Below are 18809 nucleotides of genomic sequence, written 5' to 3'. Positions count from 1 at the left end.
ATTTCTGCCATATCTGGACTTATTTTTGTTGTTTCACCTCAACTTGCCATTTTGCATACTACTGTAGAACAAAGGATGGTTTTGAAATTTTGACACGTATGCCCAGCAACCCTTCGTGTAGACAAACACATGGCCACCTGCAATAACTGCGCCTTAGTAACTGTCTAGATGTTTCCATGCATCTTAATCCTGCTATCAGCCCTGCCAGGAGGGCTGTCAGGCAGGGAGGTATTCTCTGCTGGCAACTGGAGGAGTTAAGGTTCCTGCCCAAGGTCACCTAATAATAGCAGAACCTGGCCTGCATCTGTCTGATTATATGGTATAGTTTTGGATGAGGGCTGATCGCTAGTCCTACTGGACTGAAGTTTCCTCCGGAGAGCAGGTTAGGCAGCGAGTTCAGAAGGCCTGGGCAGGTATGCCCACCCTCACCCACTCAGAAACACCAAGCAGCCTGTATTGGTGGTGATCACAGGCCAGTGGCCTGTTATCTCTAGTCGCTAGTCGCTATCCTGGAAGGCAGAGCTTTCCAGCCCTGAGGGGTGCAGCTAGGGACCTAACTGTGAAGAAAGAGGAAGGTTTGGGGATGTGAGTGGGGAGAGGATGGTGTGAGGAGAGAATACCGGAGACACGTTTTAGCCTACAGTTCTGCAAGGCACACTTTGTGGCAAGTGAAGCACCATGGCAGGAGTGCAGGCAACTGCCCTTCATTTGCAGCAGAAGCGGGGAGTCTTTACATTTTCATTCCTTTTTATCGCTTTTCTGTTCTCAAGAGCTACTAGGACTCTGAGGAAGTGAAGGGGGCTTTAGTCAACGGCAGTTAGCTCTCACTTTCTTTTAGCAATTGCATAAGCTGATTGGAGCTAAGGCCCTGCTGCACTTGCCCAAACACTCCCTGTAGGGCACTGGGAAATGGGCTCTCCAGGTGCAGTTGGCCTCAGGCCCTGTGCTCCTGTCCAGGAGAGGAACTCTGTGTGTGTGTGTGTGTGCGTGTTGGGGTGGGAGTGCTCTAAGGTACAATCACCTCCATATTCATTGAGTGAACATACGTGTATTAAGTACATGTTCATTAGTTGATGCTTGCTCTTACAGAATCAATCATTATCAGCAAAGACTGCAGTCGCTGTACTTCAAAAAGAAGTTTGCAGAGCGTGTGGCAGAAGTGAAACCCAAAGTAGAAGGTAAAGTCAAGCTGCCCAGACTGGCAATGATGTTCATCTCAAGTACCCATTTACAAGTGCAATGCAAGTGCATATAGTAAACTGGATCCCTTTGGTGATTTTTTTTTTTGCTTGAAATCTGTTGGAATTCTGGCAGATAATTACTTAAGGTCTGTCCTTGGCTTGATGGCCTAGCCTGGGTTCTGGAACTCACAGCACACTCCCTGGACTCCTCTGCAGAACTGGGCTTTTGCTATCTGGGTATTGGTGAGGAATTTATTTGATCGCTACTGGCATTAAACCTACAGTTAGCTTTCTTGTAATGGGGCCTTACTGGATTTTTCTGAGGGAAGATTTGAGGCTGATACATGGTTTGATTTTGAGGCTGTTAAATTTTTAGGTGCTTGAAATGTGGGCAACTGAAGAGCACAGCCACACAGTGCAGGCTGACTTTGGGGTCCTGATGACACCTGCCAGCTGTGACATGTCACACGTTTGCCCAGTTTTTCTGTCAGTGGAATTGATCAACTGTCCTGTGATCTGACTCACACCAGGCAAGAAAGGGTCTGCAAAGGAATGTGGAAAAGGCAGTAGCTGCTCTATGTATTCCTAACTGCTTATGGTCGGGGAGTCAGCCAAGAAAAAGACTGAGAAAGGCTAGGACTGTGCACCTGTCTCTGGGGCTCCTGAACAACTTGAGCTGGCTCTCCTCGCCCCCTTGCTCTTGGCTTCTGGTAAAGGTGTTCGGAAAGTGCTCCCTGGTAGTCTAACAGCCCCATCTTCCGTCTCCAGTATCTGTTATCAGGTGTGTGCATTTAGGATGGGTATCATTGAAAAGTCTTGTTGTAATAGTTTTATGTATTTTGTTTTGAAGCAATTCGTTCTGGTTCAGAAGAGGTGTTTAGGAGCAGTGCCCTGAAGCAGTTGCTGGAAGTGGTTTTGGCATTTGGAAATTACATGAATAAAGGCCAAAGAGGCAATGCATATGGATTCAAGATATCCAGCCTAAATAAGATTGCTGACACAAAATCCAGTATCGATAAGTAAGTATGGAAGATCTGGGAGCTTAGGTCGGGGCTCAACTTTGTACGCTCTGGTCCTCCTGGGCCTCTTCATCCCAAAGTGTCTGGTCTGCACTTCTCCTCTCCTGCTCTTTCCTTCTCCACTGACTCCTCCCTTCCTGTCTCATGACCACACGTATCCCCAAGTTCCCACTGGGCCAGTTATCCTTCATTTTCATTCCACAAGGATATCATCTAGTCCAAGTTTTTTGTGTTTGGGGTTTTCTCGGTTAAACTTATTACAGTGTAATACACGAAAGACAGGTTCACTCACCGTAAAGGTACAGCTTGATGACTTTCCAAATTGAACACATCTGTATAACTAGTGCCCAGTTCAAGAAACAGAACCTTACCAGCACCCTAGTAGCCCCCTCACGGCCTCTCCTAATTGCTGCTCCTCCACAGAGATAAAAAACTGACAGCTGATGACAGAATGTGAAGTTCATTGGCTTTGTAGGTTATGGTTTCCTTGGTACCTGGAAGCTAGCAGCTACCTTAAAAAATGACAATGTATAAATGCATTTTGGCTGTTGGTATTCCGCTGCTCATCCCGAGACTCATTAAAATGCTTCCTAGAAAGTGTGTTTTAGGTGAACAGATCCCTGTTAGAGACACCATAAGGTGAAAATGTGCTAGTGTCATTTCCAGGTAAGGGCATTAGGCATATTAACTCTAGCTTCCCTGAGAGCTGTGTTTCCCACTGACTTGGAAGGAATTTGTTTCTAAGGTAAACTTCTCTGTAACCCGAATTATTTTTAGAAGTATAGGCTGTTCACCCTAATTATTCCCAACCAGTGAGACTTTTTATTCTATATTTTCTATAGGGTCAGTGAAGCATAGCATTATGGCAACCCTGAATCCATCGTATAAGAAACAAGCAGTGTGTTCAGTTGTGGGGCTAAACCTTATTTTTGCATTGTGTAGAAATAGATTAACAACGCACAGCTGATACGTTCTATCAACACCACCTTATTTTTCCTTGAATTTTATTATTTTTTATACAGCAGGTTCCTATTAGTTATCTATTTTATACACATCAGTGTATATATGTCAATCCCAATCACCCAATTCATCACACCACCACCCCCACACCCCCACTTTCCCCCCTTAGTGTCCATACGTTTGTTCTCTACATCTGTGTCTCACTTTCTGCCCTGCGAACCAGTTCACCTGTACCATTTTTCTAGATTCCACATATATGTGTTAATATATGATATTTGTTTTTCTCTTTCTTACTTCACCCTGTATGACAGTCCCTAGGTCCATCTGCGTCTCTACAAATGACCCAATTTCATTCCTTTTTATGGCTGAGTAATATTCCATTGTATATGTGTACCACATCTTCTTTATCCATTCATCTGTCGATGGGCATTTAGGTTGCTTCCATGACCTGGCTGTTGTAAATAGTGCTGCAGTGAACATTGGGGTGCATGTGTCTTTTTGAATTATGGTTTTCTCTGAACACCACCTTATTTTTAATGTAAGCACTTGATCCTTTGAGAGCCCGTTCACCTTTGATTGCCACAACAACCTGTGAAGTCCCCAGGCCAAGTGTTGTATCGCCTGTTGTCAGATAAAGAAACCGAGGCAGGGTCAGGTGGCTCATTTAGCTTGTCTGAGGTCACAACCAGCAAGGTGTTTGGCCTTACAGGTATTTGACAGTTGTTCTAGTGGTCTGCCCACAGCTCTCCGCTACCAACAGACCGATTTTATTTGGAGGTTGCAGTGAGTAACTGCAGCATCTTACTTGCATATAAAGAGCAGCCATCTTTTAAGGAACGGTCTCCTCTTCAACTGGGCTTGCAGGTTGGGGAGGAAGGAAATCCTCACCACCAGTCAGTCCTATTCTCTCTCTCTCTCCCTCTCCCCTCACTCATACACACACACTCACACACACACATTTGCCCCCCACCTTCCAACTTACTGATAAGCTGGTACTTACTACATGATTATCTGCTAGTTAATGATATAAACTTTATCCAATACACAATAAGCCTTTTCAAAACAATAAATTAAAAACATTTCTGATCTTCTTCTTTTCCCTCTTCACTCTGCATTAAAGGCTTGTTTCTGGTAATGACCAGAGAGTAGTCAAATGTGAGGCTGTTTAGTTGTTTTTATTATTCAGGAATTTATATTCACTCATATGAGGTGTTATTTGGATAGCAGACAAATGTGGTTTGCTATCCAAATGTGATCTGGTTTTAAGTCTTTCTACACTAAAAAAGGCATATATGGTTAATGAAATAAATTTCTCTAACAAAGCATTTCTCTGAAATAATGAAGGAAAATGGCATTACTCTTTCTCGCAATGGTTGCTGGGATTTTGCCTCTCATGCAGCCGGCACATGGCAGACACATAGATTCTGTGAAAGGCAAAATTGAAGTGGAACAATACAGCTGAACACCTGCAAAATAAGTGGCCAGAAGTATTAGCCACTGTTTTTACTTTGCTGGGCAATGGTTTTCTAATTATTAGCGCAAGAAAAATAAGGGGACATTTTTTTCCGTGTGGGCCAGTTGACTCAGAGGAATAGGATTGCCTTGACCTCCAGGAAGCTGCAAGGATAACCAGAAATGGTTTGCGTTGCTACGGGGAAAACTGTTCGGCAGCTCTGCTTTACTTTTGTTGCGGGGGGTGGGGGGTCCTTAACCTTGTGAATTAGCAAACTGCCTAAAAATTATGGAAATGTTTTTAAAGAAATGCATTTGTGTCCTCCTGATTATGCTAACTTTCAGTAGCATAAGTGGTTCTTGATCTTGGCTGTTAGTCTCAGTGGGGAGTTTTAAAAAATACCCACATCTGGTCCCACCTCATTCCAATGACTGAATCTCAGGTTGGCCCAGGCATCTGGGGTCCAGGTGATTGTAATGTGCATCAGAGTCAGGGACCAGGGGACCTGGTCCACAGCGTGGCCTCATAGATAGTGTTATCAGATGCCCGCCTTTTCAACCCAGGTCAGTCAGGGTTCAGCCCTGTCACCACCAAAGAGGGAGCTGGTTGTGCAGTTAGGAGCTGAAGTGTTGCTAAAATTAGGCTGCGAGGGTATCATATCCGTGATGGCACAGTCCTGGCCCATTTCCAGGTTCTGCCCTGAAATAGGGGGCATTCTAACTTTCAGAAGGGAAAAATGTTATCACCCAGTTGAAAGAAACCCTTAAATGAGAATTGTCAATAATTTTCATCAGTGAGTTGCTGCTCTGTACTTTCAGACTTGAAAATTAGCTGTCCTCTCTAGTGGATTAAACATCCCTCACTCCCCACCCCACCCTGCTTGTTAGGAACTTGCAGGGCAGGCCTCGTCTTTGGGTGGATGCACTGTGAAGGGATGTCCCTTTTGGCAATGGTTCAGACTCATTTCCATCACCCATCGCATTACGCAGATTTTGAAGGATCCCCATTATTGGCCAAAAACGTAATTCTTATCCCCTGCCCTTCCCTTTCAGAAGATGTGTGCTGCTTTTGGCATATATTTTTGTAAATCCCACGAAGGCTCTCCTCTTCTCCCTTTCTCTTAAGAATGCCTGCCTTTCAGGAACCTACACATTTTGAAAGTAATGCAGGGACGTAGCATTCTTGTGGAAGTAATCACTTGAATATACAAATCATACGCAGATATTAACCATGTTTAATACTCTCTCCTTCTGTAATTGTAGGAACATTACACTTTTGCACTATCTCATAACTATTGTGGAAAATAAATACCCCAAGGTTCTCAATCTAAATGAGGAGCTGCGGGACATTCCTCAAGCAGCAAAAGTAAAGTAAGTACTTAGAGTGAATTGTTTCAGTTTTTAAAATCCGTTGGACTGTGGTTTAGCCGTTGAGATAGTTAGCGTTGCATGAAGAGGGTCCTTCTGTTTGCTTTCCCCTGAACAGTGTATGAAATAAAGTTTGGATAGTATCCATGTCACTCAGATGTTTTACATGAGTTTGAACATACGGTTGACTCTTGAACGGTGGGGTTAAGGGTGCCGGCACCCCCCGAATCCCCACCGCACAGCTGAAAATCCAACATATAACTTCATAGCTGACCCTTCCTGTGCGGGGTTCCTCAATACCCGTGGTCCCACATCTGAGGATTCAGTCAACCACAGATCATGTAGTACATAATTATTGAAAAAAAATCTGCATATAAGTGGACCCGCACAGTTCACACCTGTGTTGTTCAAGGGTCACTGTATACTTGTTCTAGCTGTTTCAGAATATTCCTGGATGCAGTTTCTATCTTCTACAAAACCTAATTTTCTGAGTTATGAAGAGTCTAGGGAAGCAGTGTGGTTTCACTAGTAGTTGGAAAGGGTGGTTCTCTTAAAATACAGGTGGGAGCACACTTAGTTAAATGAGGATATGAGGATACATGTTTAAGCAAATGGAAGTCCTGCAGGTCAGGGTGTTGCTAGTAATTTTCCCATGTGTACACACTCCCAGAAACCAAGCAACCTTTTAATGGAAAGCAGTCTTTATGCAAATGAAGGAACTAAAAATAAAGTGGAAAATCGCTAAACTTTCCCCACAAACTTCACACCACTTTTCAGAGACCTCATGAGGGGTAGGCACTTTTCCTTGCTGTTCTTCCTGCTTCCTTTTGCCCCCACCCAGCCTTTTTAAAAAAATTTTTTTTTTCGCTGTGTTGGGTCTTGGTTGTCCCGCACGGGCTTTCTCTAGTTGTGGCGATGGGGGACTACCCTTCGTTGTGGTGCATGGGCTTCTCATGGCGGTGGCGGAGCACGGGCTCCAGGCGCGTGGGCTCAGTAGTTGTGGTTTGCGGGCTCTAGAGCACAGGCTCAGTAGTTGTGGTTTGCGGGCTCTAGAGCACAGGCTCAGTAGTTGTGGCGCACGGGCTTAGTTGCTCCACAGCATGTGGGATCTTCCCCGACCAGGGCTCGAACCCGTGTCCCCTGCATTGGCAGGCGGATTCTTAACCACTGTGCCACCAGGGAAACCCGTGTCCCCTGCATTGGCAGGCGGATTCTTAACCACTGTGCCACCGCTTTTTTAAAAACATATTTAAACTGCATCTTTTTGCAGTGATTTTAAAAAGCCTGATGAGCAGGCTAATTTTTTCCCTCTGTAGAGTTTGGTAGAAGTGTACCATGTAAGACATGAAATTAAAATGTTGAAGTAAATGAAGTGTCGATGAATTTGTTTACATGTGAATTCTCTGTGAGAATTAAGTTGTAATCTCTCATGTTTAAAAGCTGTCAAATAAAAAGCATTATGGGAGAAGCCCAGGAAACTTTCTCTGTTTAAAAAAAAAAAAAAGGCAATGAAAATGAAAACTAATTAGTAAAACTTTAAGAAAAATCATTGTTGATTGAAATTTAGGCCATCACCTTGTAATATTCATACTACCACAGCATTCATGAAAAGCAATATAATAACGATGAAGAGCACAGCACACACGATTGTGGATCGACTGTTTCTTTTCCTTGTCCAAAGGGAGGCACACATGGCAAGAAATTTATTTCCACATACAGTAATTTGCTTAAGTGAGATTTTTGTGAGATTGAAACATGACATATTTCTATTCTGCCCTTTTTAACCTATAAATATTATACCTGCTGGATGTGGAAAACAAAAAAACCCCATAATTCCATACCTAAATTTCATAAGTTTAAAATGTTGCTGTCTTTCTGTGAGATCTGAACACTGAAGGGAATTTTAAACATTTAAAATGAAGTAGTGTGGACTTCCAAGCATGAAATATTTAAACTCATCATATATTTAATACAATAAGTGTAAGTCCCATGTTGGTTACTAAAATGTTGCCATTTACAACAGCATGACTGAGCTGGACAAAGAAATAAGCACCTTGAGAAGTGGCCTGAAAGCAGTAGAGACGGTGAGTATGTTTCTCGATCTAATTCCCAGTCCCTTCACTCTCTCTGGTGCTGGTGATGGCATCCAGCAGAGGAGTTGCTGGTTGCCTTGGCATGCAGGATAAACATTTATTGTTTAAACAAAAGAAAAAAAAATGCAACAGCGAAGAAGCAAAGGCAGGCTGTGTTTAGCCTGGTGATGCAGTGGCAGGCAGCAGGATGTCATGGGGGCATCAGGGGAACAGGAACTGGGAAATCGGACCCAGAGTTCCACCACTTTCCTACCTGTGAGGCAGGACTCATGAAAGTGGATTGGCTAGAGACTCTTCAAGGTCTTCTCGGTGTTTCTGTTTATAAATGATGTTTACTCTCAGACCAATGGAACTTCTCTGTTGTCTTTGAGTCGGTCCCTTGGGGAGTATTTTTTGAGCACTTTGGGGGTACAGTCCATTCTCAAGGCGAGGGGATCACGATGACTCAGAATCCTTACCCTCCAGGTGTTAACAGTGGCCAGGAGCAGTCAGTCCAGTTCACCTCCTAAGTGATGACAAAGGTGCCTTGAGGAGGATCGGGGATTTAGGTTAGCCCGAGGCTTCGGGAATGGCTGGCGTGTGTGAGAGGAAGCTTCTCCTCTGGACGAGATGAAGTTTGAGCTGTGGCTTAGAAGGAGGGTAGGGTGAACTTAGGTACAGAGGAGGGAGGCTGTCTCAGCTATACGAGATGACCTGGGCCCGGGCTCCATGGAAGGAAAGCAGGTCAGGGTGCCGGAGGCAGTGGAGCCGGTGGAACTAACCCAGACTGTGAGGGCGCAGTGCCCCGTGGGTACTGCACAAGGGCTGCTGACAGGGCGGGGGCGGGTCAGGGTGAGAAGCCTCGCTCGGGAGAGCAGAGCTCTGGCCTGGCACTTGGTGAAGGAGGCTGGTCTGCAGGCAGCTCGGGAAGGTGCCCCACAGATCATTTATTAGTAACACCAGGAGGACCCTCCTCCTTTTTTAAAAATAACTTTATCTATTTTTTATTTTGTCTGCATTGGGTCTTCGTTGCCGCTTGCCGGCTTTCTCTAGTTGAGGCGTGCAGGCTTCTCAGTGCGGTGGCTTCTCGTTGCGGAGCATGGGCTCTAAGTGCATGGGCTTCAGTAGTTGCGGCACCCGGGCTTCAGTGGTTGCGGCACGCGGGCTTCAGTGGTTGTGGCTCGTGGGCTTAGCTGCTCCACGACATGTGGGATCTTCCCGGACCAGGGCTCGAACCTGTGATCCCTGCATTGGCAGGTGGATTCTTAACCACTGCGCCGCCAGGGAGGTCCCACCTCCTCCTTCTTATAATCATAAAATTGTGCCATAGAAAGTAGTTGACATCATTAAAGAAAACAGCTCTAATAAAAATTAGAGTCACAGTGTCTAACCTTTTCTATTTTTAATAAATTAAGGAACCTGTAAGGTTTTCTTTTTTTCCTTATTTTGGGGGAGGGGGTAGGGGTGGGTCGCTGTTTAAAAAGAGCAGTAGATACTCTTTTTTCCAGCCCCTGTGGGCTGAGAGACTGTGAGTGCGCGTGGAGGACGGTCCTCAGCTTTCATAGGCCAAACTGGATAAGGGCAGTTTGAGACAAGGCTTGTGTTATAGTCTTCACTCTGCGGCCATTTCTTCCCAGTGGAAAGCTTTCTTGAGACTAGCATGGCAGTGACTGACAGTCCTAAAGCCTGACAATGGAGGCTCTGACCCCTGCATCTGAGCTAGTTCAGAGCAAGGCATGAGAGAGGGGTCCCAAGGAAGTTATGTGTTTGGGGGGTTTATTAAATGTTGTTTTGCTGAAATCCCTCTAGCCCCTGGGTCATGTACAATGTAACACACTCTTCACAGAAAAGGGGCTACAGAGGCCTCCCCCTTCCTCTGGCAGCTTAAATGTTAAGAGGAAGGAAATATTGGGAGGCAGACTTTAATCCGTCGAAACATTCATGTGTCCCAGTTGTTCTTTTCACAAATTGATTACATTGCTTGAAGGTATCAAAGACAGAATTCTTATGGAATTATACATTCATGAAACACTTTAAAATTGCTTTCACATCTCTGCACCTCACACACATACATACACTCCCTTTCCAGGTCAAAGAGCTAGGATTGTGGCAATTTCTTTTAATCAGGGCAAGTTTCATGATTTATAAGGGTTTCCGCTTCTTTTCTTGCATTTGATTCCCATGATGATGTGTATATTACCCTCCTTTATTTATTTATTTTTAAACATCTTTATTGGATTATAATTGCTTTACAATGGTGTGTTAGTTTCTGCTTTATAAAAAAGTGAATCGGTTATACATATACAAATGTTCCCATATCCCTTCCCTCTTGCATCTCCCTCCCTCCCACCCTCCCTATCCCACCCCTCTAGGTGGTCACAAAGCACCGAGCTGATCACCCTGTGCTATGCGGCAGCTTCCCACTAGCTATCGATTTTACGTTTGGTAGTGTATATATGTCCATGCCACTCTCTCGCTTTGTCACACCTTACCCTTCCCCCTTCCCATATCCTTAAGTCCATTCTCTAGTAAGTCTGTGTCTTTATTCCCGTCTTGCCCCTAGGCTCTTCATGACTTTTTTTTTTCCCTTAGATTCCATATATATGCGTTAGCACACGGTATTTGTTTTTCTCTTTCTGACTTACTTCACTCTGTATGACAGACTCTAGGTCCATCTACCTCACTACAAATAACTCAATTTCGTTGCTTTTTATAGCTGAGGATTATTCCATGGTATATATGTGCCACATCTTCTTTATCCATCATCTGTTCATGGACACTTAGGTTGCTTCCATGTCCTGGCTATTGTAAACAGAGCTTCAATGAACATTTCAGTACATGACTCTTTTTGAATTGGTCATTCTATTTTTAGTTTTTTGAGGAACCTCCATACTGTTCTCCATAGTGGCTGTATCAATTTACATTCCCACCAACAGTGCAAGAGTGTTGCCTTTTCTCCACACGCTCTCCAGCATTTATTGTTTGTAGATTTTTTGATGATGGCCATTCTGCCCGGTGTGAGATGATATCTCATTGTAGTTTTGATTTGCATTTCTCTAATGATTAATGATGTTGAGCATGCTTTCACGTGTTTGCTGGCAATCTGTATATCTTCTTTGGAGAAATGTCTATTTAGGTCTTCTGCCCATTTTTGGATTGGGTTGTTTTTTTGATATTGAGCTGCATGAGCTGCTTGTAAATTTTGGAGATTGATCCTTTGTCAGTTGCTTAATTTGCAAATATTTTCTCCCATTCTGAGGGTTGTCTTTTCATCTTGCTGATGGTTTCCTTTGCTGTGCAAAAGCTTTTAAGTTTCATGAGGTCCCATTTGTTTATTTTTGTTTTTATTTCCATTTCTCTAGGAGGTGGATCAAAAAGGATCTTGCTGCGATTTATGTCATAGAGTGTTCTGCCTATGTTTTCCTCTGAGAGTTTGATAGTTTCTGGCCTTACATTTAGGTCTTTAATCCATTTTGAGTTTATTTTTGTTTATGGTGTTAGGGAGTGATCTAATTTCATACTTTTACATGTACCTGTCCAGATTTCCCAGCACCACTTATTGAAGAGGCTGTCCTTTCTCCACTGTACATTCCTGCCTCCTTTATCAAAGATAAGGTGACCATAGGTGCATGGGTTTATCTCTGGGCTTTCTATCCTGTTCCATTGATCTATCTTTCTGTTTTTGTGCCAGTACCATACTGTCTTGATTACTGTAGCTTTGTAGAATAGTCTGAAGTCGGGGTGCCTGATTCCTCCAGCTCCATTTTTCATTCTCAAGATTGCTTTGGCTATTCGGGGTCTTTTGTGTTTCCATACAAATTGTTCCATTTTTTGTTCTAGTTCTGTGAAAAATGCCAGTGGTAGTTTGATAGGGATTGCATTGAATCTGTAGATTGCTTTGGGTAGTAGGGTCATTTTCACAATGTTGATTCTTCCAATCCAAGAACATGGTATATCTCTCCATCTATTTGTATCATCTTTAATTTCTTTCATCAGTGTCTTATAATTTGCTGCATACAGGTCTTTTGTATCCTTGGGTAGGTTTATTCCTAGATATTTTATTCTTTTTGTTGCAATGGTAAATGGGAGTGTTTTCTTAATTTCACTTTCAGATTTTTCATCATTAGTGTATAGGAATGCACGAGATTTCTGTGCATTAATTTTGTATCCTGCAGCTTTACCAAATTCATTGATGAGCTCTAGTAGTTTTCTGGTAGCATCTTTAGGATTCTCTATGTATAGTATCATGTCATCTGCAAACAGTGACAGCTTTACTTCTTCTTTTCTGATTTGGATTCCTTTTATTTCTTTTTCTTCTCTGATTGCTGTGGCTAAAACTTCCAAAACAATGTTGAATAATAGTGGTGAGAGTGGGCAACCTTGTCTTTTTCCTGATCTTAGTGGAAATGGTTTCAGTTTTTCACCATTGAGGATGATGTTTGCTGTGGGTTTGTCATATATGCCCTTTATTATGTTGAAGAAAGTTCCCTCCTATGCCTACTTTCTGCAGGGTTTTTTTTTTTGTTTTTTTTTTTGTTTTTTTTTTTTTTGCTGTACGCGGGCTTCTCACTGCTGTGGCCTCTCCCGTTGCGGAACACAGGCTCCTGACGCTCAGGCTCAGCGGCCATGGCCGCTCGGCGGCATGCGGGATCCTCCCAGACGGGGGCACGAACTCGGGTCCCCTGCATCGGCAGGTGGACTCCCAACCACTGCGCCACCAGGAAAGCCCTCTGCAGGGTTTTTTATCATAAATGGGTGTTGAATTTTGTCGAAAGCTTTCTCTGAATCGATGGAGATGATCATATGGTTTTTATTCTTCAATTTGTTAATATGGTATATCACATTGATTGTTTTGTGTATATTGAAGAATCCTTGCATTCCTGGGATAAACCCCACTTGATCACGGTGTACGATCCTTTTACTGTGCTGTTGGATTCTGTTTGCTAGTATTTTGTCGAGGATTTTTGCATCTATGTTCATCAGTGATATTGGCCTGTAGTTTTCTTTTTGGTGGCATTTTTGTCTGGTTTTGGTATCCCGGTGATGGTGGCCTCGTAGAATGAGTTTGGGAGTGTTCCTCCCTCTGCTATATTTTGAAGAGTTTGAGGAGGATAGGTGTTAGCTCCTCTCTAAATGTTTGATAGCATTCACCTCTGAAGCCATCTGGTCCTGGGCTTTTGTTTGTTGGAAGATATTTAATCACAGTTGTAATTTCAGTGCTTGTGATTGGTCTGTTCATATTTTCTATTTCTTCCTCATTCATTCTCGGAAGGTTGTGCTTTTCTAAGAACTTGTCCATTTCTTCCAGGTTGTCCATTTTATTGGCATAGAGTTGCTTGTAGTAATCTCTCATGATCCTTTGTATTTCTGCAATGTCAGTTGTTACTTCTCCTTTTTCATTTCTAATTCCATTGATTTGAGTCTTCTCCCTTTTTTTCCTGATGAGTCTGGCTAATGGTTTATCAATTTTGTTTATCTTCTCAAAGAACCAGCTTTTAGTTTTATTGATCCTTGCTATCATTTCTTTCATTTCTATTTCATTTATTTCTGATCTGATTTTTATGATTTCTTTCGTCCTGCTAACTTCGGTGTTCTTTTGTTCTTCCTTCTCTAATTGCTTTAGGTGTAAGTTTAGGTTGTTTATTGAGATGTTTCTTGTTTCTTAAGGTAGGATGGTATTGCTATAGACTTCCCTCTTAGAACTGCTTTTGCTGCATCCCATAGGTTTTGGGTCATCGTGTTTTCATTGTCATTTGTTTCTAGGTATTTTTTGATTTCCTCTTTGATTTCTTCAGTGATCTCTTGGTTATTAGGTAGTGTATTGTTTAGCCTCCATCTGCTTGTATGTTTTACAGATTTTTTCCTCTAATCGATTGCTAGTCTCATTGCATTGTGGTTGGAATAGATACTTGATATTATTTCAATTTTCTTAAATTTACCAAGGCTTGGTTTGTGACCCAAGTTATGATCTATCCTGGAGAATGTTCCATGAGGACTTGAGAAAAATGTGTATTCTGTTGTTTTTGGATGGAATGTCCTATAAATATCAATTAAGTCCATCTTGTTTAATGTATCATTTAAAGCTTGTGTTTCCTTATTTATTTTCATTTTGGATGATCTGTCCATAAAGTCCCCTATTATGATTGTGTTTTTGTCGATTTCCCCTTTTATGGTTGTTAGTATTTGCTTTAGGTATTGAGGTGCTCCTATGTTGGGTGCATAAATATTTACCATTGTTATATCTTCTTCTTGGATTGATCCCTTGATCATTATGTAGTGTCCTTCTTTGTCTCTTGTAAGAGTCTTTATTTTAAAGTCTATTTTGTCTGATACGAGAATTGCTACTCCAGCTTTCTTTTGATTTCCATTTGCATGGAATATCTTTTTCCATCCCCTCACTTTCAGTCTGTATGTGTCCCTAGGTCTGAAGTGGGTCTCTTGTAGACAGCATATATACACGTCTTGTTTTTGTATCCATTCAGCCAGTCTATGTCTTTTGGTTGGAGCATTTAATCCATTTACATTTAAGGTAGTTATCGATATGTATGTTCCTATTCCCAGTTTCTTAATTGTTTTGGGTTTGTTATTGTACGTCTTTTCCTTCTCTTGTGTTTCCTGCCTAGAGAATTTCCTTTAGCTTTTGTTGTACATCTGGTTTGGTGGTGCTGAATTCTCTTAGCTTTTGCTTGTCTGTAAAGGTTTTAATTTCTCATTCAAATCTGAATGAGATCCTTGCTGGGTAGAGTAATCTTGGTTGTAGGTTTTTCTCCTTCATCACTTTAAATATGTCCTGCCACTCCCTTCTGGCTTGCAGAGTTTCTGCTGAAAGATCAGCTGTTAAACTTATGGGGATTCCCTTGTATGTTATTTGTTGTTTTTCCCTTGCTGCTTTTAATATATTTTCTTTGTATTTAATTTTTGATAGTTTGATTAATATGTGTCTTGGCGTGTTTCTCCTTGGATTTATCCTGTATGGGATTCTCTGTGCTTCCTGGGCTTAACTATTTCCTTTCCCATATTAGGGAAGTTTTGAACTATAATCTTTTCAAATATTTTCTCAGTCCATTTCTTTTTCTCTTCTTCTTCTGGGACCCCTATAATTCGAATGTTGGTGCCTTTAGTGTTGTCCCAGAGGTCTCTGAGACTGTCCTCAATTCTTTTTGTTCTTTTTTGTTTATTCAGCTATGCAGTATTTATTTCCACTATTTTATCTTCCAGGTGACTTATCCATTCTTTTGCCTCAGTTATTCTGCTATTGATTCCTTCTAGAGAATTTTTAATTTCACTTATTGTGTTGTTTATCATTGTTTGTTTCCTCTTTAGTTCTTCTAGGTACTTGTTAAACGTTTCTTGTATTTTCTCCATTCTAGTTCCAAGATTTTGGATCATCTTTACTATCATTCCTCTGAATTCTTTTTCAGGTAGACTGCCTATTTCCTCTTCATTTGTTAGATATGGTGGGTTTTTATCTTGCTCCTTCATCTGCTGCGTGTTTCTCTGTCTTCTCATTTGCTTAACTTACTGTGTTTGGGGTCTCCTTTTCGCAGGCTGCAGGTTCATAGCTCCCGTTGTTTTTGGTGTCTGCCCCCAGTGGCTAAGTTTGATTCAGTGGGTTGTGTAGGCTTCCTGGTGGAGGGGACTGGTGCCTGTGTTCTGGTGGGTGGGGCTGGATCTTGTCTCTCTGGTGGGCATGTCCAAATCTGTGGTGTGTTTTGGGGTGTCTGTGGCCTTATTATGATTTTAGGCAGCCTCTCTGCTAATGGATGGCGTTGTGTTCCTTTCTTTCTGGTTGTTTGGCATAGGGTGTCCAGCACTGTAGCTTGCTGGTCGTTGAGTGTAGCTGGGTCTTGGCATTGGGATGGAGATCTCTGGGAGATTTTCGCCATTTGATATTACATGGAGCTGGGAGATTTCTTGTGGACCAGTGTCCTGACGTTGGCTCTCCCACCTTAGAGGCACAGCACTAACTCCTGGATGGAGCACCACAAGCCTTTCATCCACATGGCTCAGAATAAAAGCGAGAAAAAGGGAAGGAAGGAGAAGGAGGGAAGGAAGGAGATAAAATAAAGTTATTAAAATAAAAAATAATTATTAAGAAATAAATTTTAAAACGTTAAAAAAAAAATACAGACGGACAGAACACACTCACAAAAAGAGAAAAAGGGAAAAATATATCTTTTGCTCCCAAAGTCCACCTCTTCAATTTGGGATGATTCGTTTTCTTATTCAGGTATTCCAGAGATGCAGGGTACATCAAGTTTATTGTGGAGATTTAATCCACTGCTCCTGAGGCTGCTGGGAGACATTTCCCATTCTCTTCTTTGTTTGCACAGCTCCCGGGGTTCAGCTTTGGATTTGGCCCCGCCTCTGCGTGTAGGTCGCCTGAGGGCGTCTGTTCTTCGCTCAGACAGGACGTGGTTAAAGGAGCCGCTGATTCGGGGGCTCTGGCTCACTCAGGCCAGCGGGGAGGGAGGGGTACGGAGTGCGAGGCGAGCCTGCGGCAGCAGAGGCCAGCATGACTTTGCACCAGCCTGAGGCACGCCGTGTGTTCTCCCAGGGAAGTTGTCCCTGGATCACAGGACCCTGGCAGTGGCGGGCTGCACAGGCTCCTGGGAGGGGAGGTGTGGAGAGTGACCTGTGCTCGCACACAGGCTTCTTGGTGGCTGCAGCAGCAGCCTGAGCGTCTCATGCCCGTCTCTGGGGTCCGCGCTGTTAGCCGCGGCTCGCGCCCGTCTCTGGAGCTCCTTTAAGCAGCGCTCTTAATCCCTTCTCCTTGCGCACCAGGAAACCAAGAGGCAAGAAAAAGTCTCTTGCCTCTTCGGCAGCTCCAGACTTTTCCCCGGACTCCCTCCCGGCTAGCCGTGGTGCACTAGCCCCCTTCAGGCTGTGTTCATGCAGCCAACCCCAGTCCTCTCCCTGGGATCTGACCTCCGAAGCCCAAGCCTCAGCTCCCAGCCCCCGCCTGCCCTGTCGGGTGAGCAGACAAGCCTCTTGGGCTGGTGCGTGCTGGTCGGCACCGATCCTCTGTGCGGGAATCTCTTTGCTTTGCCCTCTGAACCCCGGTGGCTGTGCTCTCCTCCATGGCTCCGAGGCTTCCCCCCTCCGCCACCCGGAGTCTCCACCCACGAAGGGGCTTCCTAATGTGTGGAAACCTTTCCTCCTTCACAGCTCCCTCCCACTGGTGCAGGTCCTGCCCCTATTCTTTTGTCTCTCTATTTTCTTTTGCCCTACCCAGGTACGTGGGGAATTTCTTGCCTTTTGGGAGGTCTTAGGTCTTCTGCCAGAGTTCAGTAGGTGTTCTATAGGAGCTGTTCCACGTGTAGATGTATTTCTGATGTATTCGTGGGGAGGAAGGTGACCTCTGCGTCTTACTCTTCCGCCATCTTGAAGCTTCCTGCCCTCCTTTTATGAGTGAAGAAACTAAGGCCCAGGCTACTTGCCATGGATAAGTACCAAATCAGTGGTAGAACTGAATCAGAACCGCTAGCCTGTGACCTCTACTGTCCTGCTTGTTAGAATCTCTGCCAAAGCAGGTATGGAAGAAAACAGAGATCCAGATTAGGTCAGTAGGTACACAGAATAGTTGTCACTGAGACCCTGGAGTCAGGCAGACGTGAGTTCAAATTTTGATTCTATCACTTATCAGCCACTTGACTTTGAGCAAAGAATTTAATCCCTCTGAACCTCAATTTATGTGTCTGTACGATTGGGATAATAATGCCTCACTTATAGAGGTTTTGTGGGATGAAATAAGAAGATGCATCTGGCCATGGTTGAAATTATTATTGAAATTGATTTGAATAATCTGTGTTCATCACCATGGTAATGGCGAATATGGATGATTAATGAGACACAAATACTCCTACCTGTCTGCTCACAAAATCCAAATGGTATGGATGAGAAGAAAAACGGCGTTATGGTGCCAAACGCTGCAGTTGAAATTCTACTGACCTAGATATCACAGTTCAGGAAATAAGTGGACTTGGCAGAGATGGAGAGAAGGAAAAAATAAAAAGTACCAGAGCTCTGAGCACAGAATATCAACAGTCAAATTCTCTTGCTTTCAGTCACACACCTTTTGAATCCAATTTGCTCTCCATTATTTGTTTAACTTCTGTTAATTTTATCCAAATGCTAATCTCCTTACATTCTAGAGCCAGTATACAAAATCACACCAATAAAGTACTCAGATGACTGGTTAAATTGCATTTTGAAACTGTGTGTGGGCACACAGGCTTGGCTCTGTCAGGGTTGGTGGAAGGGCAGGGGGAACTGGACTATCATAAAATGTCTTACACTAGTTTTGATGGGTTTGCCATTCTGACTTATTAAATTTGAGGCATAAGGAAAATGAGACAAAGGGGTGTCTGTGTTTGAAGCCTACATTGACATTATCCATTACCTGTGTTTAAGGAGCTGGAATATCAGAAGTCTCAGCCCTCACGGCCTGGAGATAAGTTTGTGTCTGTTGTCAGCCAGTTCATCACGGTAGCCAGTTTCAGCTTCTCTGACGTTGAAGATCTTCTAGCAGAAGCTAAAGACCTGGTAAATTTCCCCTTGCGCACTGAGTGTTGCTTGACAGAGCTGGTACTTTCAGATATTATAAGTATACTTTCATTTCTAGGGCTGTGATCAGTTGAAAAACATGCTTTCTATCTAACTGGCCTTTAGGTTAGTAAGACCTTGAAGTATCTGAATGGTGTAAAACAAGTAAATACTTTGACAGTTTTAAATATTTTGATAGTTTTTCCCTTGAT

At 43.1% G+C, this 18809-nt stretch overlaps 1 protein-coding gene across 4 annotated transcripts in view; it reads left to right on the top strand.

Moving 5' to 3' along the window:
* Nucleotides 1-18809, top strand: part of DAAM1 (dishevelled associated activator of morphogenesis 1) — a 179253-nt gene that overhangs the window by 153915 nt on the left and 6529 nt on the right. For all 4 annotated transcript variants that reach the window (XM_060142004.1, XM_060141991.1, XM_060141998.1 and 1 more), the window contains 5 exons: nt 1090-1178; nt 2032-2200; nt 5876-5983; nt 8004-8064; nt 18466-18597. In XM_060142004.1, coding sequence (XP_059997987.1) covers nt 1090-1178; nt 2032-2200; nt 5876-5983; nt 8004-8064; nt 18466-18597 — 559 coding nt within the window. The remainder of the gene's footprint in view (nt 1-1089; nt 1179-2031; nt 2201-5875; nt 5984-8003; nt 8065-18465; nt 18598-18809) is intronic.

This window comes from Lagenorhynchus albirostris, chromosome 1 (assembly GCF_949774975.1).
Source record: "Lagenorhynchus albirostris chromosome 1, mLagAlb1.1, whole genome shotgun sequence".
Classification (NCBI taxonomy): Eukaryota; Metazoa; Chordata; class Mammalia; order Artiodactyla; family Delphinidae; genus Lagenorhynchus; species Lagenorhynchus albirostris.
Note: the sequence above shows the minus strand (reverse complement) of the source record. Positions and strands in the feature narration are given on the sequence as shown.